Below are 26,341 nucleotides of genomic sequence, written 5' to 3'. Positions count from 1 at the left end.
CTGCATTTCATACCATAGAAACCTTCTTTGAACCACCTTAACATGAGCATGTACTCCAGAAACTAAAAAATCTCCAACACTAACTGTTATCATTTGACTAGAAACTGATATTACTTGAGGTTGAGCAATGCATTTATTCCAGAATAACCAGATATTCCCTTTTCTACCTTGACATGAATTATGATTTACCATTTTTTCCATACCAGGAAGATTCAACTTTTGACAAAAAGAAGCACTACAACTAACTTTTGGTTCTGCAACCCAAACTAAATAAGGACTAAATTGATTCACTAAAGACCATAGTTTGTCTTGAGCCCTTAATCTTCTCAGGCCCCTGACGTTCCAAAAAATTATCTTCATTGTTTATTTTGAGGGTTTTTGGTACCCCCCTTACATTGATTCTTTCTAAAATTGTATTTATTATTTAATGCAGCTTGTTTAGGTACCTTTGCTTGTTCAGATGGACTTTTAGCAGTAGATGTACTAGCTGTTGAGATAACCATTTCCTTCTCCACTATTTTGGCCCAAGAAGTTACTTGCACTGGAGTATTCACTACTGTACCATTTATGCCATCAACAAATGGAATCATGTTATTACTTACTTCCACTTCATTAACTGTTTTTGGTGATGAAATTACATTTGGTGATGATGCTGCTTTTGGAGTTGACACTATATTATGTGTTGACACAACATTAGGAACTGCAACTTCTTTTATTATTTCAGCAGGAACTTCTGCACTGTCAACATTCCACAAAGGACTGAATTTGCTTTGCTGTAATATAACTTCTACACTTGAAGTACTTGGTAAAACATTGTGCTGAATAGTATCTACTATAGAATCTTCTTTAGAAGAACAATCACAAATATCAAAAGGAACATTAGATTCCTTTGTAATTCTCTTCTCTCCCAAAGATTTTGTTTGAGTCATTGAATGTTCTTGCTGGTCAGTTACCTTGTTATACTTCTCCCTTCAAGATTCAGTATTTAGATGACCAACAATTTTACAGTTGGAGCAGTATTTAGGACAATCAGGAATAAGAACATCTTGAAAAAAAAAACCACATTTAGTTCCAATCCACACCTTATTAGGAATATGTTGTGCAAAATCAACTTCTACCAAAACATTAGCATAATAACCTACTTCACATCTTGATGTAGCATTATCAATCTTAATTGGTGTGCCAAATTCTCTGCATATTTTAAACAAAATGCTTTCATTCCAAAATTCCAAACCCAATCCAGGAAAACGAACCCACACCATTGCTTTGGATGTCCTTTGACTTGCTGGACGAAAATTGTAAATCCAATTTCTAACTTGTAATATTTGATTCAAAACTTCCCACCTCTGTGATTTAATCAGCTGTTTATCCTGTTCATTATCAAGCTTAATAGTGAAAAAGCCCCTGCCCAAAGGAATTAAACGACAATCACCCTGTAACTTCCATTGACTTCTTAGAATAATAGCAACATCTACAAACTTAATCTTCTGTAAATCAAGCCTTCTTATAAGAGAGAACTTCCATGGATCTAAACTTTTTTCAAACAAATCATCTGGTAATTCAATCGAAGGAATTTTCTGAAAATTGTTTTCATTTCTTAAATTTTCCATTTCAGATTTATTTTGATTAACCGAAGTGTTTCTAGGACACCAAAACTTCAATTAATACACGCAATCATCATAGAAAAACAACCAAGAACAATCTAAAAGATTAATTACCTGAAACTGCACAGAAAACAAGATCTGAGACGAAGAAATTTTCGCCGAGTTGCTCGCCGATTTTCAGAGCTTCAACTCAGTCCGATTTTCCACTTACTCGCGTGTATCTATATTTATTCGACGATTACTTATCTCCTAACTCAATACTAGCAATAGACTGAATTAAAAAATCAATTTAGTTGGCCACCTAAACAATCTATCAATCAGTCATAAATATTCATCATAGTATAAAAAAACGATAATCATATGAAGAACTTCAAACTAGATTAATATAATAACTCAAATCTTGTTTAAAACTTAAAATTCATCCTCAATCAATATGTATTTAGCTACTCATGGATGTAGAAACATCCATGATATACATATGAGAAAAGTTAAGAGATAACGTTACGATTGAGAATTGCTCCGAAACCCTAGATTTCGATGTTTTTTCCCTCCAAGACTTACAATTTCGTGACCTAATGATATCATAGCATTTTACATAACATAACATCTTTTTATAGGTTTACATTGCTTGGTCATCACGTATTGAGTTCGGTTCAAGAACCCGACCCGTAAACACGAAATAGCGACTCCAAACATGCCCTTAGGCCCTCATAACCTAAAAATAAGGTATTCAAGGACTTTAAGTATGCGTACCCGTACGCATACTGCAAAATCCAGCAGAAATTTTCGGACTTCAAGTATGCATACCCGTATGCATACTTTACCTTCTTCAGTATTCGATAAAAAACTCGTTTTGGCCACAACTTCTTCGTTCGAACTCGGAATGACCTCATTCCTTTTGTATTATTTTTATATTTCAATTCTGTTCAAGATGGTGATGATAAATACTTAATTTGAATGAGTTAATTTAGGTTTTTGGCACTTCTCTTGATTTTGAGCATTTTGCTAATTTTCGTCGCACTTCTTCAACTTCTCTTGGACTTTAGAACTTGGATACTTGGAATATTTCTCTTCTTATCTTTTTTCAGAACTTTGTAGCTCATTTTTGGATGATTCACCTAATAGAGACAAATAAGAGAAAACAAGAGTAATAATACGAAAATATGCAAGAATAATAGCTTAAACAAGTATAGAATGGACACTAAAATCATATGAATTATGCAGTTATCAAATCCCCCCACACTTAGCTTTTGCTAGTCCTCGAGCAAACTAAATAAAACTAATCCTAGATACAACAACTCCATGTCGTCAAGAAAACGATTACACTTAGCATGTATAACATGCCTTTAAACCCTAGGTGTCCCTAGTGGACGAGTTACAGTCTCGTAAGGGTTTACAAGAGGTCCACCCATAAAACCTACTCCAATCTCTCTACTTGGAAGAACCACTAAGGATAGACACAAAGTAGAAATCCAAATAATTAGCTTGCATATGTTTTTTAGCTGCAAACATCCCACATACATTCCAATCACCACACATAAGAAATTACTTACACGTGACATTCAATCTGATTGCAGAACTCTACTAAGATAGTCATCGTACTTGTTGCAACATTTTCCACAACACTCGTATACTGATTACACATGGATAGATAAGAGAATGGAAATAGAAAAATGAGATGTGCAAATGTTGACTAAAGCGAAAGATGTTACCCACAATACTTGTATGAATGTCGTCAAAGGATTCTTATTTATACCACAATAGTTTAGAGCAGCACCCATTTAACTTGACCACATGATTAGATACTCTAAGCGCATGTTTCCTTTTCAATAAGTGTGCGATAGTTGCCTTGGATCCCGCGTTTCACGCTTGTTTAGGAGACGAAGACAGGGACAACGTTTCACGCATACTGCCACCCAAGTGTCAAGAACCTCATGAATATTCATTTTGACTTGTTATATAATGATGATGGTTTTTATTTCCATCGACCACATGATTATATATTCTAAGAGCATGTTCCTTTTCAGCAAGTACGTGATAGTTGCCTTGGATCCTGCGCTCCACGCTTGTTTAGGCGGCGGAGACAGGGACAATGTTTCACAGGTATTGGTATCCAAGTGTCGATAAATGAAGAGGAGCCTTATATATATGTTTTTTTTGTTTTTTTTATCGGCTCACTCTTTTTGAGTTTAAGAAAATTGTCTATGGGGCTCTTATATACTCAACTAATAATTACCTTGATACAACATCCATGGTAGTATCAAGATCCCACCAAATCAATTTAGAGAAACATAAAACTGCAAAAATAAAAAGAAAGTGATTCAGTAATGATTAATTGCGAGGATGACTCTTTCAAACGACTACCATAGCTGAGTTTCGCATTCATATGAATATATATATTTAAGGATTTTATAACGATAAGGTGGAACTCAATCTATAGCCGTAAGAACTATTTCAACCTGAAAAGGTTTAGAGTGTCATCCTAAATGACTCATAATTAACTCCAAAAGGTGGAGTCTCAAGTATGCAAGAAATCAAAGAGCATTACTTTTTTTCTTATATTTTTTTATATATTTATATATGCATAAAGTATAACACTAAATGCTCCCCCACACTTAAACTCAACATTGCCCTCAATGTTCAAAATCGAAAATTCTGATTTCTGACATAATAGGCCTGAAAAACTCAAAAACTGTACCAATGGGTAGGGAATTAGGAAAATCATCCTAAACGAAAGTTGTTCACCTATGTCTTTTATATAAGGTGTCAAAAGGGAATAATGTTTCGATAAATTTTCTGACTTTTATGTCCTCCGGACTGACTGACATGCAATCTGAAAAAGTTCTGGGAAAATACCGAAACTCAAATGTCCAGGCCAATCGCTCCAACTTAACAGACTCCGAATTCAGATTTTCTTTATGTAAAAGAAAGGTGAGTCTGTCCTATTTAAATTTTGGGTCAACCACTCAAATCGGACTCCGTATGATGTCTCGAGAGCTATTTTGGCGCAGTCAGAATTTTTTTCTGACGAAAATAGTTTCGTCAAAATTCATTATAGACACGGGTTTTTGTATAGTGTAAGATGGGAATGCAAGGTATGACATGAAAAATTAAGAAAACTAAAAACAAAATGGATAGAGATACAAAAAAGATGGGTTGCCTCCCAAGTAGCGCTTAGCTTAATGTCCTCAGCCCGACTTAACATTCTCCAAACTACTTATCCATATGAAGTAAATCATGAAGCTCAATCTCTTCCATGTTCACATAAGAAATGCTTTCATATATGGCTTCAATCTATGTCCATTCACCTTTAAAGTTGTTCCATCTCTAAGACTAGAAATTTCAACTGCACCATAAGAGAAATCATTAGTAACAACAAACAGTCCAATCCATCTGGACCTTAGCTTCCCCAGGAAATAGTCTAAGACGAGAATTAAATAAAAGAACTATTTTCCCACAAAAAATTCTTTCGAGAAATCATTTTGTCATGGATAAGCGTCGTATTTTCCTTGTATATACGAGAACTCTCGTAAGCATCATTACGTATCTCCTCTAGCTCATTGAGTTTTAGCTTCCTTTATTTCCCCGCATTGTCATAATCCATGTTGCACATATTTATCACCCAATATGCCTTGTGTGCAAGCTCAACCGGAAGATGACAAGCTTTGCCATAAACCAACCGATATGGTGACATACCAATCAGTGTTTTGTACGCCGTTCTATAAGCCCAACGCGCATCGTTAAGCCTATAACTCCAATCTATCCGTGTAGTGTTTACGCTTTTCTCAAGAATGGATTTAATCTCACGGTTTGAGATTTTGGCTTGCCCACTAGTATGTGGGTGATACGGTGTACCAACCTTGTGTGTTATTTTGTACTTCTTAAGTAGATCATGGAAGGATTTCTGAAAATGTGAACCTCCGTCACTGATAACCACTCTTGGTGTACCATGTCTAGAGAAAATATATTCCTTCACAAACTCACAAATAACTTGAGAATCATTAGTAGAGGTGGCTTTAGCTTCCACCCATTTCGAAACATAATCCACAGCAAGAAGTATATAAAATTTTCCTTAAGAATTGACAAAAGGACCCATAAAATCTATACCCCACATATCAAAAATCCCTACAGTGAGAATAGGATTTAGTGGCATTTGATTTCGAGCACCTAGATTGCCAGTTATTTGACATCTATCACAAGATTTGAAAAAAAAATATGCATCCTCAAATAGGGTAAGATAATGAAATCCACTTTCAAGTTCTTTGAAAGCGGTATGTTTAGAACCGAAGTGACCACCACATGCATATGAAAAGGCGAGGGTACCCAAATATACCTCAAGCTAAAACTTTTCCTTCCTATAAGTCCTTTCTCCGAAAGTGATTGTCTATGTACTGAGTCGATACAATACAACTAATCGGTTCACACTTCGTGTGATCATCTATGGATACGAGATCGAGACAATACAACAACGAAGTATGTTTACTTGATACAAAGGTTCGAACTTAACCAAACACAATAGGATTCCTTATCAAGTAAATAAGAATTAACGTTTGCGTAATTTACTTTAATTATAATAAAATAATTATAATTCGGAAATATAAAGTAAATGACACAGCAAAATTTTGTTAACGAGGAAAACCGCAAATGCAGAGAACCCTGGGACCTTGTCCAGAATTGAATCTTCTCAGGATTAAGCCGCTATACAAAATAAACCAACTTCGTATAGTTGAGACCAAACAACTAAACCTATTGTTAACCTAGTTCCGTATGTTTTCCCACGCCTCCAACTTGTAAATAAGTCACGTACTTGGACCAATTCCTTTGGTTCGTATTCCAAACAGTAAAGGAACAACAAATTTGTTTGGTATCAACTCTCTTTAACCAAGTGTTATGAGTCGGACAAAGGCTCTTCTGTCTATCTTAACATAAACTCCTTCGTCAGGTTCTTAGATCTATCTTATGTTCAATTACACCAAGTAATCATAAGATTTTGCGATCAATACCTTTAATCTCAAGGAACCATATTGATGCAGATCTACTCAATTATTCTATCCAATCTACCACAAGGATAAACCGATTATAATGAGATCCTTTTTTTTAACAAAACAAGTATTGTGCACACCAAAGATTTATACAACCAAGATAGAAATCTTCTATCTCTTCTTTGTCTTCAAATATTCTTAGATCTTCAATAAACACCTGCACGCAACTACTTGAATCTCTTGTGATCAATCACACACAGAACATAGTCTTTTAACAATGGATGATCACAAGATCGTCTTTAGCACTAACAACTAAGATCCCTGTCGAAACCTTAACTAGTTTGAGTGAATCATTTATCAGAAGAGAATATTCTCAAGAATAAACAAACTAGGTGCAATCAAAGTTCAACCACCGTTAGTGTTAGTTGCTCGGTCGAACTCGCATGCATTGCTATCTCAAGCATGTTTGCCTATGTTAGTGATCAAAATTATAAGTATTGATTTCTAGTCTACTATAGCAAAGTCTCGGACTAGGGTAGTAAGTGTAGTTGAGCTCAAGGACTCAATGGCGATTCATCATACAAGACGAATATCTACTCAAGGAACCGGTGGAACTTCTCGACAAAAAGGTATGTGGAGACTTGAACTTATCTATCACTCAAAAGTCTATCTATTCTATCTCCTACTCTTTGAGACAAAAATTCGTATGCTATATATAGATTTAGATTATACACATTTGGTATTTCGAGCCGAGTATACCTCGCCTATCTATATCTCGAAATATGTGTTGGTAAGCTTTTCGCTTCGACCAAGTTTATCTTTACCTAGTGACGAAATTCATGATATGCTTCAATCACTTTGAAAATTGCTTTGACGAGAAATGGTGTAACAACTGTATAACGTCCTCTAAGAATGTTTCAATGATTGAAATGAGAGTTTAGATTACATAACCAATAATGGACATAAGCATTGTTGTGGAAACACATTTATGTATAAGTCATATTCCTTGAACCAAAGTTTGCGAACTTTGTTGATCAAGAGAACCGGAAGAATGGCAAGTGCCAAGTCCGCGAACTGCGAAGTTCTCAAACCCGAGAATTTCTACTGGAGTTTACAAACTATTTGCGTGAAGCTAAGTCCGCGAACTCAGTCCGTGAACCGGCAAAGTTCTCATCCCGAGAATTTCTGCTGGAGTTTGTAAACTCTACCCGGTATCTTAAGTCCGCGAACCTAGTCTGCGAACTTAAGAAGGTTATATATATCTAAAGATGATTTCTGAACTTAAACTTAATAAGACTAAGGAATGCAAGTTTGCAAACCGTGGATATAAAAGTTCATGAACCGATTCAAGTGAATCAAATCATCTTTGCTTTAATCATGTCTTGTGTAGTTACATAAGATTTCCTTGCAATTGAACAACTCTATAACTAGTTCATATTGAAGTCATTTGAACTAGTTATGGTGAAGAAGAACATGGTTGATATGAAATTCTCACATGGCTAACCTTTTGGTTTACTATTGTTGAACCAACAATGTACACGTTTGGGTATGATTAACAAACCCATAAGTGTGCATTTCATTTGTGTATAACAAGCTAAGTTTTCGATCTAACGGTTGAGAAATATTAGCTTGAATCTAAATCAGGTTTTCATCTAACGGTGAATATTGATTGCTTTGTTACCAAAGTAACTTAATGGCAAACCCTGATTTGAAAGACTATATAAGGGGACATCTAGCAACTCTGCAAAACTAATCCCCACACCTTACATGTGATACTAGTTTGCGTGCTAGAGTCGTGTCTCCTTTAACCTTTGGTTTTCTTCTTCTAAAACCAGGTTAACGACTTAAAGACTTCATTGGTATTGTGAAGCCAGACCGATACTACTTTTATCATAATTGTGTGATCTGATCTTGCATCTTCTATCGTATGAGTACAATCATATTGATTGGCTTGAGATTGATTTCTCCGATAGGCAAGATATAAAAAGTAATCACAAACATCTTCGTCTCATTGTTTGTGATTCCACAACATCTTGTTTCGCTACCATACGATTAAGATTGTTGTGAGGTGATTGATAACTCTAGGTTGTTCTTCGGGAATATAAGACCGGATTATCAATTGGTTCCTGTTCACCTTGATTATTATTAAAAGACGGAACAAAAACTTTAAGGTTTATTTGTGGGAGACAGAGTGATACTTTGATAGACTTGTCTGTGTGAGACAGATTTGTTTATTGTCAAAGCCTGCGATTTTGGGTCGTAGCAACTCTTAGTTGTGGGTGAGATCAGCTACGGGAATCAAGTGCGCAGTTACCTGCTGGGATCATAGGCGTAGGGAGTACAACTGTACCTTGGATCAGTGGGAGACTGATTGGGGTTCAACTACAGTCCAGTCCGAAGTTAGCTTGGAGTAGGCTAGTGTTTGTAGCGGCTTAATACAGTGTGTTTTCAATCTGGACTAGGTCCCGGGGTTTTTCTGCATTTGCGGTTTCCTCGTTAACAAAATTTCTGGTGTCTGTGTTATTTCAATTTCCGTATTATATTGTTTTATCTTTATAATTGAAATAATACATGTTGTGCATCAGATCATCAATTAGAGTAATCCAACCTTTGGTTGTTGATTGTTATTGATTGATCCTTGGATATTGGTCATTGGTACCATCCAAGTTATTCCTTGTGTTTGATTATTGACTCGTTGATTTCTATTAGCTCGAGTAAATTAAAATAAGAGAGAGATATAAACTTGTTGATATACTTTTAATTGATTGAGTCTTGTTGATTCTCTTAAAAGTATATTCGAGTTTGTCCATACAGATTGCTAAGCGAAATATTGGGTGTTGTTGTTAGACCCCCGCTTTTTCAATTGGTATCAGAGCAGGAAAACACGTTAAGACCTCACAAGTCTGTGTTCGTAGCGATCTGACTCTATGGACAAGAGTACTATCTCTGATAAATGCGTCACCAAAAATAAAGTTATATCTTATCTATCTCTATTAAAAAGAAAGGTTCTACAATCTCGAATATCTATGAACCTTCAGTACTGACGAGACATACAAGCACTGACATGTGTGATCCCGATTACCCTTCAAAAGAGAGCTTCTCTATTAATGAACGGGAGTCAGCTGAAGAGAGTGAATTGATTCTAAATCTTGTTAGAATCCAAGATGATATATTTAATCGGTTAAAGCACCATGTCAATGTTCTGCTTGGTGTAATAAAAGATTGCAAATCCAAAGGTAATGCTGAAGATCACTCTTCGTGTACAACTCTTGAAGCTAGCCTCAAAAGAGATGCCTTGGAAATTGAACATCGCTTGAGTAAGCTCTCTATTCAAGGATGCTCAAAGAAATCTAATATGCCAAGTACTTATGACACAACTAAATTTGGTTCATACTCAGAAGTAACAACGGAAGCCCCTTCTAGTAAAACAAATGTGCGTAAAGTCACCATTACTCAAGGATGTTTCACATCAAATGAAGGGAAGAAATCTTCTAACGATGATATTAAGACTGTACTATCTAATCATTCTGATGATCAGAAAGTATGTCTTGTCTGTGAGACAAAGAGTTCTGTAAAACGAAAAGGAAACTCCAAGTTGAATAGAAACTCCCTGGTTCAACTTCAACACACCTTAGACTTAATCCTCAAAGATGCAACTGACATTCGTATGTCTAAAACAATTGGTTTCATACCTACCCTGTGTATGCTACCAGAAAATTCAGTTCAATGAGTTCCTCAAACGCTCAAGTGCAGAACAGATGTCTTAATAAACATCGTCTAAAGGAAGATCATGTCATGATCTCTAGAAATAACGTTGTCCCCGATGAGAAAGAAAGTCCAGGAGAAAGAAGGAAAATTGATGAAATGAGAGATAATCTAAAGAAGATAATTGAAGGGTACAAAGAAGTTGTCAACAGGTTGTCTTCCTCCTCAAATCAAAATTCTTCTGGTAAGAGCTCAAACTATGTCTCGTATTTTGATGACAGTAAGTTTTATGATAATCTCTGACATCAAAAGGGATCCCTCTCTAGATCCAGGAGGAAAAAGAGACTAAACCATAAACACAAATCTCTTAATGAACGTGTTGCTCATACTTGTGCTAATTAATCACAAGGGTTAAAGAGCTTACTCACAAAAATCCTTTTGGGTAAGATGTGTTAATAATTAGGTATACTTTTGGTATTTGCGTCTATTAAGTTGAGCTATTTTCTTATTGTCCATAGCTAAACTTTTGATTGCAGACCTGTTTTACTTAAAGTAATGGTTTTGCTCTAAAATAATGATTCTATTTGTTAGGAAGTTTTTTTTATGGTCCTAGCTACTACTACTCTGACTTGCTTCCTTAATTAAGTTTTAGTCTCAGTTGTATCCAAAGTGTTGTTTGTGGGCCTTACTTTTCTGGGTAATGTTGCACTCGAACGTGTATCCATGTCCAGCACGAGACAACTGTTTAAACCCTAAATCCCTTCCCCATGAAACCCTTTTATACTTATTGAGTTGCAAAAGTCACGTACGCATACTTTAGGTTGGTTTCTGGGATTGTCAAGAATGTCATCTTCTTGATCTTGCTATGGTGGTTTTGCAAGAGGATTCCTTGACATAGGTGTTGTTGTTGAATCCAAGAAGAAGAGAACTCTTGTAGATGAAGATCATCCTAATGCTTCATGTTATTTTTCCTATGCTCATGAGGATGCTGAAAAGGATGATACGATTTATGCTGAAGTTGTTCATGACTTTCTTAAGTATTTTGGGGAAGCAAAACAAGAGCTCATTGTTACTCTGAAAAAATCTTGATAAGTTGAAAACTGAGTTGGAAAAGGTTTTCTCTGACCTTGGTCTCATAAAACATAAAATCAATGATCTTCGCAAAGAGAATCATCTCTCCGATGATGCAATGGATGTTATTGATCACAAGGTCAAAGACCCTATGACTCGTGAGAATCTTGAACCGTCCATATGATTAGTTCGTGTTCGGGCATGGTGCTGGAGTCTTTTTTCTCTTTAGCTTGTTTTTATTTTTGTTGCCTAGTATGTCTTCTTTTTGGATTAGCTGGAAGAATAACTAGTGCTTGAATAACGATGATTGTGACTACACATAGCTATTTATTTTTCATCTTCTTGTTTTTAGGTTTTTTGGTTTAAAATTCTAAAACTTTTTGGAGGATGATGTTTTGCAGTATTTAGTCTTTATGATTTGTTATATTGCATTTATTATGGGATTTGGTGTTTACGTCCGTGAACTTTGTGTGTCCCATATTTTGTCAAAAGTAAAGTCGTTTGTGATCGATATTCATGTATTGGTTAAAGAATGAATGGACTTTTGACAAACACAAAAGTTAAGCCTATATTTTCAATCTTTGATGGAAGATAGGTTAAAATCTTTTGTGTGCAAGGATTATGTCTATTAATTGTCGTTATGCAAATAATGATTGAAGATAGAATGAATCCTTGAGTATTCCACAGTATTGATCTTTATTGATCCATATCTTATGTATTACTGTGAGGCTCCGTAATGTATCATATGTTGAGCACTTAACAAATAAGTTGATTATTCTATGATTAGCTTTGTTGGTGTTCCGCAAGGTACAATATGTTGATCATTTTGAACTAAATTAATCATCTTGTTTGGTTATTTAATTATTACTCCATAAGTTTTTCTTGTGTTGAGTATATGAACGATTAGGCTAATCATTTTCTATGGTTAACTTAGTCGTAGCTCCGTAAGTTTACTTATGTTGAGCATAATCAATTAAATTGATCACCTTTTGTGTTTAATTTGGTTGTGTATTCCGATTAAATTAATCATGGGTTTACTTGTGATTAATTTGATTGAGTTTCTTGGATATAGAAAATCATTCCCATGGTTTTTGGTATCCAATAAAAATCCTTCTTTTCTTTTGAAATTAAGGTCGCTCGTTGTTGTTCTTTCGGGAATGACATCAAATGGGGGAGAGTTCTTTTAAACTTGTGCTTAATGGTCATATCTTGAGGGGTGTGCGGCTGTGGAATTTTAGAGGGGTTATCTTGTATCTTTAAATTCCTTTATGAATGCATTTAGTTTCGGCTTTATGATTGCATCTAAATTAGTTGGTATGTATTTTTTCTTTTAGTCATCAAATGTCTCTTACGGAAATTTCATTATGATCCCGTTCTTGTATGTTCGCAAATTTTATTGACAAAAAGAGGGAGAATTAATATATAGTTCACACTACAAATACATATGGTTTTCGGATCATTGTGTAAAGGGGAGTGGTTTTCATGTGAGATGGAGTATTGACTAAGTGGGAGTGATACATATCACCATAGTATTGTTGTTGAAGTTGTGATACAATTCTACTTTGACACTGTGTAATAATACTATGACATTGTATAACAATGATCGAGAATTATGTTTTCTCATTGTTATAGCTACAAATACTCAACAACGGTGATGCTAAACTTACAACCTTTGAGATCATTGGAGTACTTGGAATTGATGAAGATTTCGAGGAATGTTGAAGATTAGACATATGAAATAGGAGCTACTAAAGTTTCATTATCTTTTTTGTATTTCATATGTATTGATAATTTTTGTCACTATATATTCTATCTCCTACTCTTTGAGACAAAAAGTCGTATGCTATATATAGACTTAGATTATTCACATTTGGTATTTTGAGTCGAGTATACCTCGCCTATATATCTCGAAATATGTGTTGGTAATATTCTCGCTTCGACCAAGTTTATCTTTACCCAGTGATGAAAGTTGATAGACACATTTTTGTGTCTAATTTGTCCTCAATGTCCGTATTGTTGGAACTCTATTTTTGTACTAATATTGTGTTTTTATGTATTTTTAGGAAATAAACATTTTTGGAAAATTCGGTTCGAAAAGTTGATTTTGGCACCCGGAGGACAAGTGTTATTCGGACTCTCGCTTTTGGATAAGTGGTAACCTAATTACTAAGGGGACACCACTGTTTGCTAAGGGGACACCTTCTTCACGATTTGAAAAAATAAAATTGGCGGGAAAATTGGTTCATCAACTGGCAGAATTTCAATCGACAAAATGAAGGTGTTGTGGTGCGATTCAATGGCTCAAACTTGGTAGGAAGATGTGATATAGCTTAAGGAACACAGTATGGGTTTCAGAATCGATCAATTTAGGCTGGAATTCTCGGTTCGATTCACCAAACTCAAAACAGAGCAACACACACTGAACACGAGCTCAAGTGTGTTTGTGCTGTGCATGGAGTGATGTGGAGGTGCGGGAAAGCTTCTGAGGCATGAAGAAACTAATTTGGAGCGTTTTGGGAGCGAGTTAACGTGTGGAAATTATATAAATGGTAAATATTCTCATTTTTGGGCAGCAAAGAATAATCGAATTAAAGAGAAAATATACGCAATCAATGGTCGGATTTCTTGCTCCAAAACACTATAAATACAAGTATCGGTCATTGGGAAGGGTGGTCGAGAGTGGGGAGAAGATAGGAGAGCGCAGGAAGCAGAAATCACGAGTTGAGTTTCTGCTGCTGCTGCCACTGATGAAGGCCAAGAACACGAAGAACGGACTTGCATAGACAATCTTTCTCCAACAGTGTTTACGACGCAGAGCAGTGGGTCGTAGTTTGGGTATTGCAACAACATAACATTTGTATCGTTCTTCTTGTAACAGTTGAACAACGCCTTTGCAACAGTTATTTCTGTTGCAATTTTTCTGTTCAATTGTTTTACTCCCTTTAATCAACTTTTGAGCTTTATACATGTATTTTGAGATTATGATTAATATGAGGAGCTAAACCCCAACACTGGGGCGACGGAGGAAGCCTTAATTCATCCATGTGGTAATTTTATTTAATTTTTTATTTACTTTTTGCACCAATTTTAATTGAATTAAGATTTTAATTAATTATTTGTGATTTCATTTGATGGTTTATGCTTAGTCCTAGGGATTTTTAATATGCCATGCTTAAGAAATACAAGTAATATTTTATAAAATCTACTTTGGTAAAGAATAGAGTTAATATTCATTTTGTTTTGAATTGTAATTTCCTAGAATTAATATCTGAACCATTTAAGAAATGAATTTGGCCGAATCCTAAGCCCCAGTTTCTCGCACCAGTGTTAATATTTTTTGTATATATTTTTATTTTTAAATCTTTACAAGTCCGAGCAACGAACTTTTACTACCACTTTCAAAACTATAACAAAATGGCGCCGCCGACGCGGACTTGTATATAGATTTTTTTTTATTTTTTTTTAGGTTTATTTTTTTTTATTATTTGTTCCTTTTTACTTTGTCTTTTTTTTCTTTGATTTACAGGTTCGAAGTGGAGCACTAAGGACTTGGAGAGGAAAAATATTAAAGCGAAAAGAGAAGAAATAAAGGACAATTTTAGGATTTAATTTTTAATTTTTAATTTTTTTTTAGAGTGTGTGAGGAAAACTGCAATTTTTATTTATTTATTTTGGACTTTGGACTTTAAACAATTGGACTTTTTTTAACCCTACGGAAGGGTATTATTAAAAAAAAAAAAATTATATAAACTGTGTGCAGGGAAGGACGACGATTACTATATCGTCTCGGCCCCTCGGGTTCGTACACGACATAGGAGTCGTGGCCCGAGTCGACTTCAACGGTTCATCCCCCGTCTGGTACGGGAGGTAAGTCCATCGAAACACTCGCGAATCTCCTGTAAGCGAGTTACTGTCTGCCTTAAGGTGCTAATTGTTTGAGGACGAATTTGGACTGTTTTTAAATTCCTAATAAAGGTCAAGGCTTGTCCAATACAAGATAAGGGTTTGGATTTCATCACCGCTCCCTTCTTGCCCGCCTTAGGAAACGAAACCTAACGCGAACCCAAGCTTAAAATTTGGAATAGAACGAGACTGATAGGGTAACGAGCTTAATAGGAAACTCGTTCGAAAAATATTGGTTGCTCTTTAATCACACTCCAAAGTTCATGATGGTTTCTGTGAGTTGAATGCGTGACTGCGCCACCTTGTGATAGCGGTGAGGCCTTGGGTATCAAATCTCCACCGAGCTTCCCTCGCCTCAATTCAACTTACTTTGACTCGGATTGATTCCAGAGGGGTTTGCTCAAATTGCAACGAATTCCCTTTCGAAAGATAGAAGCTGGTCTAGAAACAATCTAAGTGGAGCCATCATGCTTTTTGTTTGCTAGAAATCTTTAGGTTTGTTTTGGTGGAGTCGAGTCGGCCTTGTTTGTGATTGTGTAGAATTACCTTGCAATTAAGAATGTCGAGCTGGTATAATAGAAGCCAATACAATGAATATCGACCTGAATTTGAATATGGACATCATCAGTTTTATTACCATGGTGGGAATAGTGGTTGGGAACGCCAAACTTTTCAAGGTTATGGTTCATACCATGGTGAGCCAATCACTATCCTCACAACCATCAGTCATACGAGAAAAATTCTGCTAATTCCTCTTTACTTGAGTCGACACGTAAGTTAGCTGAGATAGCACGTAAGTTCGCCGAAATGAATAACTTAGTTATGGACGAAAATAATGCAATGAGTGAACTTTCTTTACCTGATTTCCTAGATTACGTCAGGAATTCATGTGAGTCAGCCCAAAAGCTTTTGTTAGAGACCCAGAATAGAACTTCTCTAAAAGATCTAAATTTCCAAAATAGTGTTTCCAATTTTACCCTTGATGTAAATAGTGAATATTTGCCTAATTTAGAGGACGAGGTTAGAATAAAAGACACTACTTATTTAGATAAGGTTCAATCATCTTCGTACTATGATGATGAGGATAGCAGTAATGAAGAATCTGAAATATGTAGGCATAGTGATCAGGAGTTTAGTAATCCAGTTGAGCTGTATAGTGATTATAATATTTCTAGTTCAAATCCAAATAATTTTTATGATTATTCACCTATTCAAAAGGACGAGGATTTGATTAGGGATACCACCGTTTTAGACAATTTAGTTTTTCCTTTTAATTACGAAGCCGATAGTGGTTTAGAGGAACGGGTTCATTTCGAAAATACTGTTTTAGAGTCTAGCGACTTAGAAACAATAGTCTTGGAAGAAGAAGATAGACCCGTAGAGATGAGTAAAGATGCACTACATGATAATAACTTAGAAGAATCTCTTGAATATATTAAGGACTCTGAAGATACGGAAATTCAAGAAATAATTAGAGGTCTATCTAGAGACACTGAAAACTCTATGTTTGGGGGTGATTATCACTTCCCTAGTGCCTTACCTTTAACTCTCAGAAAGTCCCCACACTTAGGACTTGATATCTGTGCCTCGACCATTTTACAAGATTACCTTCATACTCGTTTTCCCGAGCCTAATGATGTCCATGTAGAAGTTCATTCGTTAGAAACCCATCCTCTGGTTGATGTGGTTTTCCCAGGCTATGATCCCCAGATTGACTTTGTTTTCCCACCAAATAGTTTTCTTCCAACTGTGGGAACGTTTATATTCCAAATGTTTCGAATATTAAGTTGTGAGACTAAACCTAAATGCCTTAGGAAATTAGAATCGACACATTTGCTTAAGAATGACCACTATTCTCACTGTGGTCAATTATGTAAGTCATATCTGATTGACTTAGAGGATCCGCAATTATTTAGGTTATTACTTTGTGCTTCTAAGATCATATTTGAGTTTTTCCAGACTCTAGGACCTAATAATTTGGATCCAACCTATGAAGAAACGCAGCCAATGAAAATATTCTATTTAGACCCTTTCATAGAACCTGAACCTGAACCACAATTAGCAATAGTTATCAGGAAACTAGGTAAGGGAATGCTAGTGTTGTTCATTTCGTTGGTTCACTGCAGTTTCCTTTTGTCAGCACTTTTTGGTTTTAAAGACCCACAGTTATTCCGGCTACTGTTATACGGTTCGAGTTGACTAAACTTTTCCTACGTCTGGCTGAAGACTTTAAACTTAGCACTTCTTGGGAGGTAACCCAATCTCATGCAACACGATAATATCCTTCCTTAACTCTTTTTGCTTCAAATGGTAACAGTTTCTCCTTGTTCATGCTTTTAGTTTCATCTTTAGAACATTGAGGACAATGTTAGATTTAAGTTTGGGGGTATGGGAGAAACATTTTAGTCGCATCTTTAAAACTTCTAGCGTCACATAGTACCCGGTTAGCTAAGTTTACATACTGTTTCTCACCGAAAAGATAGAAATTGGAATGCTAGAGATAACAACCTATTGAGACATTAGAGAAAAAGACATTGAGATCCTTGAAATTCAGGAGAGAACTTGTTCCTTTTAGAGGGTAACCGTGATGGACCTAACCATCCATGATGGAAAGGCAAGTAGGTCAGAAGGAAATGCCAGAAAGACAGAGCAACCTCACAATGTAGTCTTAGTTACTGGATTACGACTCTCTCTCAGTAGAAACTTATCATCATCAACAAGCGGAGTGACATTAAAGTTTATGAAAAAGTGGAAGACGTTGGTTTAGAAGCAACAATAGAAAAGAATAATTCAAAAATCAAAGTTGAAGACTTAGTTACAAGAAGTACAAGAGCAAATGATATAAGTTGTTGAAGTTCATGATATCAAGACATCACAAGTTGTGAAGATCCAAGTTCTAAAGTCCTTCTCTCATGGCCATGTAAATTTTTGTCTTGTAAAAAAAAAAATGAAAAATGAAGTGAAAAAAAAAAAGAAACATCATTACGTTCTTTTTGTTCAATAAGGCCATAGGGAAGAAGAAATTTATAAGTCAAGCAAGAAATCGAAGAGAAGAGTTAATTTTCAAGGTTCTATGAGGTTCGAGAGTTTATCATCAACAGTTGAAGACCGAAGAAGACGTTATTTCTACTGATCACTGTGAGAGAGTCGAAGAAAGATGCATTTTGGTTGCTTTGTTAGTCTGCTTTCAATCTGGCACAAGATCTTTCTAGCACTGGTTTAACTCATCACACGTAATTAGTCCAGCTGTGTAGCAGATGTCCCTCTCATCTTTATCTCTCTCCTAATCTTATCTAGCTGTAAAGCAGCGGACGCATCTTACAATGTTTATCTAGCTGTGTAGCGGATATCTCTTTATCTAGCAGTCGTGCGGATGTGTCTCCCCTTTTCTTCAGTCAGCTTTAGAGCTGACACCTTTAATTTCTCTGGCATTCTAGTTACTTGGAGATATGTTGAGAATATGTATGCCCTCATAGCTCTTTGGATACTTGTGACCAATTAGAAGTCATGGTTTTTGTGGGTACACCTCTGTTAAACCCACCCGAGATTAACTCGGTTTTATTTTTTAGTTTTGCTCGAGGACTAGCAAATAATAAGTTTAGGGGTATTTGATAGACACATTTTTGTGTCTAATTTGTCCTCAATGTCCGTATTGTTGGAACTCTATTTTTGTACTAATATTGTGTTTTTATGTATTTTTAGGAAATAAACATTTTTGGAAAATTCGGCTCGAAAAGTTGATTTGGGCACCCGGAGGACAAGTGTTATTCGGACTCTCGCTTTTGGATAAGGGGTAACCTAATTACTAAGGGGACACCACTGTTTGCTAAGGGGACACCTTCTTCACGATTTGAAAAAATAAAATTGGCGGGAAAATTGGTTCATCAACTGGCAGAATTTCAATCGACAAAATGAAGGTGTTGTGGTGCGATTCAATGGCTCAAACTTGGTAGGAAGATGTGATATAGCTTAAGGAACACAGTATGGGTTTCAGAATCGATCAATTTAGGCTGGAATTCTCGGTTCGATTCACCAAACTCAAAACAGAGCAACACACACTGAACACGAGCTCAAGTGTGTTTGTGATGTGCATGGAGTGATGTGGAGGTACGGGAAAGCTTCTGAGGCATGAAGAAACTAATTTGGAGCGTTTTGGGAGCGAGTTAACGTGTGGAAATTATATAAATGGTAAATATTCTCATTTTTGGGCAGCAAAGAATAATCGAATTAAAGAGAAAATATACGCAATCAATGGTCGTATTTCTTGCTCCAAAACACTATAAATACAAGTATCGGTCATTGGGAAGGGTGGTCGAGAGTGGGGAGAAGATAGGAGAGCGCAGGAAGAAGAAATCACGAGTTGAGTTTCTGCTGCTGCTGCCACTGATGAAGGCCAAGAACACGAAGAACGGACTTGCATAGACAGTCTTTCTCCAACAGTGTTTACGACGCAGAGCAGTGGGTCGTAGTGTGGGTATTGCAACAGCATAACATTTGTATCGTTCTTCTTGTAACAGTTGAACAGCGCCTTTGCAACAGTTATTTCTGTTGCAATTTTTCTGTTCAATTGTTTTACTCCCTTTAATCAACTTTTGAGCTTTATACATGTATTTTGAGATTATGATTAATATGAGGAGCTGAACCCCAACACTGGGGCGACGGAGGAAGCCTTAATTCATCCATGTGGTAATTTTATTTACTTTTTGCACCAATTTTAATTGATTTAAGATTTTAATTAATTATTTGTGATTTCATTTGATGGTTTATGCTTAGTCCTAGGGATTTTTAATATGCCATGCTTAAGAAATACAAGTAATATTTTATAAAATCTACTTTGGCAAAGAATAGAGTTAATATTCATTTTGTTTTGAATTATAATTTCCTAGAATTAATATCTGAACCATTTAAGAAATGAATTTGTCCGAATCCTAAGCCCCAGTTTCTCGCACCAGTGTTAATATTTTTTGTATATATTTTTATTTTTGAATCTTTACAAGTCCGAGCAACAAACTTTTACTACCACTTTCAACACTACAACAAAAGTCATGTTATGTTTCAATCACTTTGAAAATTGCTTTGACGAGAAATGGTGTAACAACTATATAACTTCCTCTAAGAATGTTTCAATGATTGTAATGAGAGTTTAGATTACATAACCAATGATGAACATAAGCATTGTTGTGGAAACGCATTTATGTATAAGTCCTATTCCTTGAACCAAAGTTTGCGAACTTTGTTGATCAAGAGAACCGGAAGAATGGCAAGTGCCAAGTCCGCGAACTCAGTCTGCGAACTGCCGAAGTTCTCAAACCCGAGAATTTCTGCTGGAGTTGACAAACTATTTGCGTGAAGCTAAGTCCACGAACCAGCGAAGTTCTCATCCCGAGAATTTCTGCTGAGTTTGTAAACTCTACCCGGTATCTTAAGTCCGCGAACCTAGTCTGCGAACTTAAGAAGGTTATATATCTAAAGATGATTTCTGAACTTAAACTTAAAAAGACTAAGGAATGCAATTTTGCAAACCATGGCTATAAAAGTTCATGAAGCGATTCAAATGAATCAAATCATCTTTACTTCAATTGTGTCTTGTGTAGTTACATAATATTTCCTTGCAATTGAACAACTCTCTAACTAATACATCTTGAAGTCATTTGAACTAGTTATAGTGAAGAATAACATGGTTGATATGAAATGCTCACATGGCTAACCTTTTGGTTGACTATTGTTGAACTAACAATGTACAGGTTTGGGTACGGTTAACAGACCTAGAAGCGTGTTTTTCATTTGTGTATAACAAGCTAAGTTTCGATCTAACGGTTGAGAAATATTAGCTTGAATCTAAATCAGGTTTTCATCTAACAGTGAATATTGATTGCTTTATTACCAAGGTAACTTAATGGCAAACCCTGATTTGAAAGACTATATAAGGGGACATCCAACAACTCTGCAAAACTAATCCCCACACCTTACGTGTGATACTAGTTTGCGTGCTAGAGCCATGTTTCCTTTAACCTTTGGTTTTCTTCTTCTAAAACCAGGTTAATGACTTAAAGACTTCATTGGGATTGTGAAGACAGACCGATACTACTTTTATCGTAGTTGTGTGATATGATATTGCATCTTCTATTGTACGAGTACAATCATATTGATTGGCTTGAGATTGATTTCTCCGATAGGCAAGATATAAAAAGTAATCACAAACATCTTCGTCTCATTGTTTGTTGTTTCGCTACCATACGATTAAGATTGTTATGAGGTGATTGATAACTCTAGGCTGTTCTTCGGGAATATAAGACCGGATTATCAATTGGTTCTTGTTCACCTTGATTATTATCAAAAGACGGAACAAAAACTTTAGGGTTTATCTGTGGGAGACAGATTGATCCTTTGATAGACTTGTCTGTGTGAGACAGATTTGTTTATTTTCAAAGCCTGCGATTTTGGGTCGTAGCAACTCTTAGTTGTGGGTGAGATCAACTAAGGGAATCAAGTGCGCAGTATCCTGCTGGGATCAGAGGCGTAGGGAGTACAACTGTACCTTGGATCAGTGGGAGACTGATTAGGGTTCAACTACAGTCCAGTCCGAAGTTAGCTTGGAGTAAGCTAGTGTCTGTAGAGGCTTAATACAGTGTGTATTAAATCTGGACTAGGTCTCGGGGTTTTTCTGCATTTGCGGTTTCCTCGTTAACAAAATTTCTGGTGTATGTGTTATTTCAATTTCCGCATTATATTGTTTTATCTTTATAATTGAAATAATACAGGTTGTGCGTTAGATCATCAATTAGAGTAACCCAACCTTTGGTTGTTGATTATCATTGATTGATCCTTGGATATTGGTCTTTGGTACCATCCATGTTATTCCTTGTGTTTGATTATTGACTCGCTGATTTTTATTAGCTCGAGTAAATCAAAACAAGAGAGAGATATAAACTCGTTGATATACTTTTAATTGACCGAGTCTTGTTGATTCTCTTAAAAGTATATTCGAGTTTGTCCATATAGATTGCTAAGTGAAATATTGGGTGGTGTTGTTAGACCCTCGCCTTTTCATTTAGTCAATCAAATCAATCGAAAACACAAGATAAACCGCAATATTCTAGTTTCCCACCAACGGTACTCGTAGAGCTTCTCAATCCAAAAGAAGTCTTTGTTGATGTTGGATTTTAGTTCAGGGCTAAAATTGTAAAACTAGTATTTTATGCGTTGTCACCCTGCAGGGAAAAGCCGTTTAAAAAGTGATGAGTGCAGAAAACTTCTTCGCTTTATTTGATGCAATTCAATATATACACGAAATTCACCCAGAATGGTGCGTGCAACAACAATCCCAAATATTTTGTGAATTTTGTTAGCATTATCAATTAATGTATAATTTGTCTAGTATTTTTCGTGCTGCGTTCTCAGTCGAACTCTCATTGTTGACATGAGATGACGACTAAGTTTCACTCTCAGCAGAGTAGCATGAATCTCCCGAAGTGCCAATATTGAGATCTGCATGCAATACACATGCTACATCGTTCTCCAACAAAGAGAATCTCGTATCAACGCTCTTTTGATTAAGGTTAACTCTATCGAGCATGCTTAATTTCCTTAAGGGAAATATAGACTGTCCATATCAGTCTCAGAAATGATCACGGCCACACAAATTGGCCGCACAATGTAACAAGCCTATCCAAACCCTGGAAGGAATAGGCAATCGTCGTGGTGACCACCGCGGGCCCACTAATGCCCTAACCGACCGAACATCACCTATATGTCTCCCAGCGCTGTCAAACGCCAATCCTAAGTAGGGTGGTCCCGCTGTTTGGGAGAAGCTCGATCGAGCATGGACTGTCCAAGACAGTCTTAAAATCATCGCAACCGTGCAACTTAGCCAGCTTGGTTGGACGGATTAGATCATCCCATGAGTGATCAGGGAAGTTCTAGCATGCACGCCGGCGGTCCCACTCTCCCCTCACCCGATCGGTTTGCTCACGGCGGGGCCATAGATCACTGAAGCGCTTGCCCAAATCATGGCAGGTGTGATGCTTCTAAAGCCCTAATTTGGGTCGCGGAAGTACACTAGCGTCTTAAATCGATCACGACCATCCAAATTATCCAACCTATTTGGATGGCTTAGATCGTATTTTGGACCATCAGGAAGGTGCACATAAGTTCACCGTCAGCCCAATATTGTCCCCACGTGATCGATCCCCAAGGGAAGCCAACGACATGCCAAACCGCTTGGTCAAACTCGCGTGGACGTGGCTGTCTCAAAACCCTAATTAGGGTTTACGACAACATATTTCTGTTGTAAATTTATCATGACCATCCATCTTCACCAGCCTAAACGGATGACGTAGATATAGATTCAAGTGGTCCCAAAGGTGTTAACATGTCCACCATTGGCCCACCTTTACATGTGACTGTCCGGCCTGTGCAAACCATGGCCAGATGCCTCGAAACGCACGCCCGAAAGGTGTTGCTCACATGGCCTTCGAACCCTAATTCGTTCTTTTCCACAATATATTTCTGTCGCAAATTAATCGTGATCACTCATCTTCGCCGGTCGAATTGAGTGGCCTAGATCCAATTTTTGGTGAACCAGGAGGTGTAGGCATGCACGCTGGCAGCCCGTCTCCATGCATTCCTGATCGGCCCGTGTGGATCGACACTCAGTGCTGGGATTCGATTTTCCAGAGTAGGGACGACGCACGGTCCCTAAACCCTAAATTTCATCAACGGAGATGCACAACAGCCGTAAATTATCTTGTCCGTCCATCTTTACATGCATAGTTTGACGATGTAGATTTATTTCCAGTAAACCTGCAAACCAGCATGACAACCACCAGCCGCCTCTCTTTCACAAGGAGTGATCGACCAGGTGATGGCTTGTTTAGACGGCCCTTAAACGATCATCCAAAGATAGTCTGGCATGCTGCCATTTTAAGACGCTCAATCCGCTACTTATCCAATCAAGCTTTAAAACAACGATGCTTCGTGCATATCGATTGTTTTGAGTTGCTTGCTTAAAAGCGATGCATTGCATGCATCGAGCACACACGATATTTTATGAATATCAATTCCATAAATAACTTAGTTATTTAACCTAATAGAACTGTATGCTATTTTTTGCGGCAGGTCCCATGACTTGACCCACTCACTCGAGACATCAAACATGTCACAAACTGGGGGATACTTATTGGGGTATTGGTATGGCGGTTTAAAGCGTGCGGCGCGCAACACGCTCATTACGAGAACGTGTTAAGAAATGATAGACGGTTAACAATGATGAGGGAAGTGGGCAAAGGCGTGATTGTGTGACAATTACCATCCCTACACGACCCCACTACTCCATCACTTAACTTCCTCCACTTCCTACGAGATGAGAATTGTGCTCAAATGACTTGTATAAATAGGTTCTTCGACCTATTTCCAAACAACACAGAAAACAAGTTGTTGTTATCAACGTATCCAGAAAACACCCAGAACTGATAGCTTACATTGTGCAGGCTAGTTCAACATTTTGATACAAGTCATAAACAGCCAACACCTTCATAATCTCAACACCTTCTTCGCTTCCCTCCCTAAGATCAACCCCATCTCCTTCGCTTTGTGACCGAAGCAAATCTGGAACGACCATTTCTTGGTTTAGGCCAGAATTGTACAGATTGATCTTTCGAATCTAAAGTACTCCCGTGCAGTGCATTTGTTTAGGGTTTAAATTCGTTTCTCATTCACGCACACCCAAATTTACCAAAAACCGCAGAAACAGTTTTCACCCATAAACAACTAGCGACCACAGTGGGAGATTAATCTCTCGGTTGTGAAGTCAATTTCTTCAATACCCAATTCAATTTACTGATTTCAAAATGGTGGATCTTAGGTCTGGATCAGCAACCAATTTCGATGGAACTAGCGCTGACAACACTCTCGGCGTCAATGTCCTTGTCAGTGGATTTACCGTGCAGAATGTGATCAATACATCTAGTGGAACCGCCTCCTCTACCACCAACACCAGCGGAGCGGGAGATAATCCAGTAGGCATGACACCTCCTATCACTAGAGCCAGAGCAGCCACAAACCCCAGCATGTCTTCAAGTGTAACGCCTCCATTTGTCACCATAGAAACTGCCACTCCTCCGTCAGGATGAGGGGCTAGAGGAACAAGAGGAGGACAACCCCCTGTTACCATTGCGGATTTGATGGAAAGGCAAGAAGTTCTTGCTAGGTATCAAACGGACAAGGTTACAACTCAGAAAGAGGTACTCACTTTTCTCAAGACATTAACCGAGAAATTTCCGCAAGAGTCACGACATCCCCTGGAGCCAACAAGGAACACATTCAACACACCCGGAGCAGGCACTTCAGCAGTGCGGACCTACGTGGATGAAGAAGCTCGTATTTCTCCTGAACGCCCATGGGAAAGGAACCAGCCATCCAACTTCATTACGCGTGAGGACCTGGAGCGACTCCTCCAAAACCGGGGCAAGGGAAATCCAATGGACAGGCACCAACACCAACCTACGTACCCTCAAGACGTGCAGCGGGTCCCCCTTCCAAGAGGATACACCTCTCCTCAGTTATCCCTCTATGATGGTACTGGTAACGCTCGTGAACATATCTCTTGATTTATGGAATCCTTGGGAGAACATGAATATAACCATGTCCTCCGCTTGAAAGAGTTTTCAAAGTCGCTTACTGGGATAGCGTACACTTGGTACAACAACATCGCACCAAACAGTATATCCAATTGGTGTGAGATGGTCTCTGCCTTCTACAAGAAGTATTTCTCCATGTATGAACAGATCACCTTTTTAGACTTATGAAGAATGTTTCAATGAAATAACGAGCATCCAAATGACTTTGTTAAAAGATTCAGGATTCAAGCGTTGGATTGTCACGATCCGAATGTCACCGAACACCAGTTGGTAGAATCGTGCATTAATGGGATGGTGCCCATATATCGTGCTTTGTTAGAGAATTTGCGTTTTCAAACATTTTCTGAGCTCCATGAAGCTGCTAAGCATTCGGCTACAACGGCGCCAGCATTGTTGAAAAGGATTAGACTCGTCAGAAACGAAGACGCACGTGAGAGTC

General features: G+C 37.3%; 1 protein-coding gene across 1 annotated transcript; it reads right to left on the bottom strand.

Moving 5' to 3' along the window:
• Positions 1 to 971: 971 nt before the first annotated feature.
• On the bottom strand, positions 972 to 25,436 carry LOC113272721. Its single transcript, XM_026522521.1, has 2 exons — positions 25,206 to 25,436; positions 972 to 1,655 (listed from the first exon to the last, which is right to left on the bottom strand). The coding sequence occupies exons 1-2, from the start codon at positions 25,434 to 25,436 to the stop codon at positions 972 to 974; spliced, it is 915 nt and encodes a 304-aa protein (XP_026378306.1).
• Positions 25,437 to 26,341: the final 905 nt, after the last annotated feature.

Source organism: Papaver somniferum, chromosome 4 (genome assembly GCF_003573695.1).
Source record: "Papaver somniferum cultivar HN1 chromosome 4, ASM357369v1, whole genome shotgun sequence".
In the NCBI taxonomy this organism is placed as follows: Eukaryota; Viridiplantae; Streptophyta; class Magnoliopsida; order Ranunculales; family Papaveraceae; genus Papaver; species Papaver somniferum.
The sequence above is the reverse complement of the archived record's forward strand: the minus strand, read 5'-3'. Positions and strand labels throughout refer to the sequence as shown.

Bases quoted from the DNA above. Each gene is read 5' to 3' on its own strand.
- LOC113272721 (XM_026522521.1), bottom strand. From the start codon at position 25,436: ATGGTAACAGGGGGTTGTCCTCCTCTTGTTCCTCTAGCCCCTCATCCT. The intron at 1,656-25,205 runs GTAAATCCACTG...TATTAATTGAAG, and splicing joins TATTGATCACATTCTGCACG to TTTTGGTGTCCTAGAAACAC.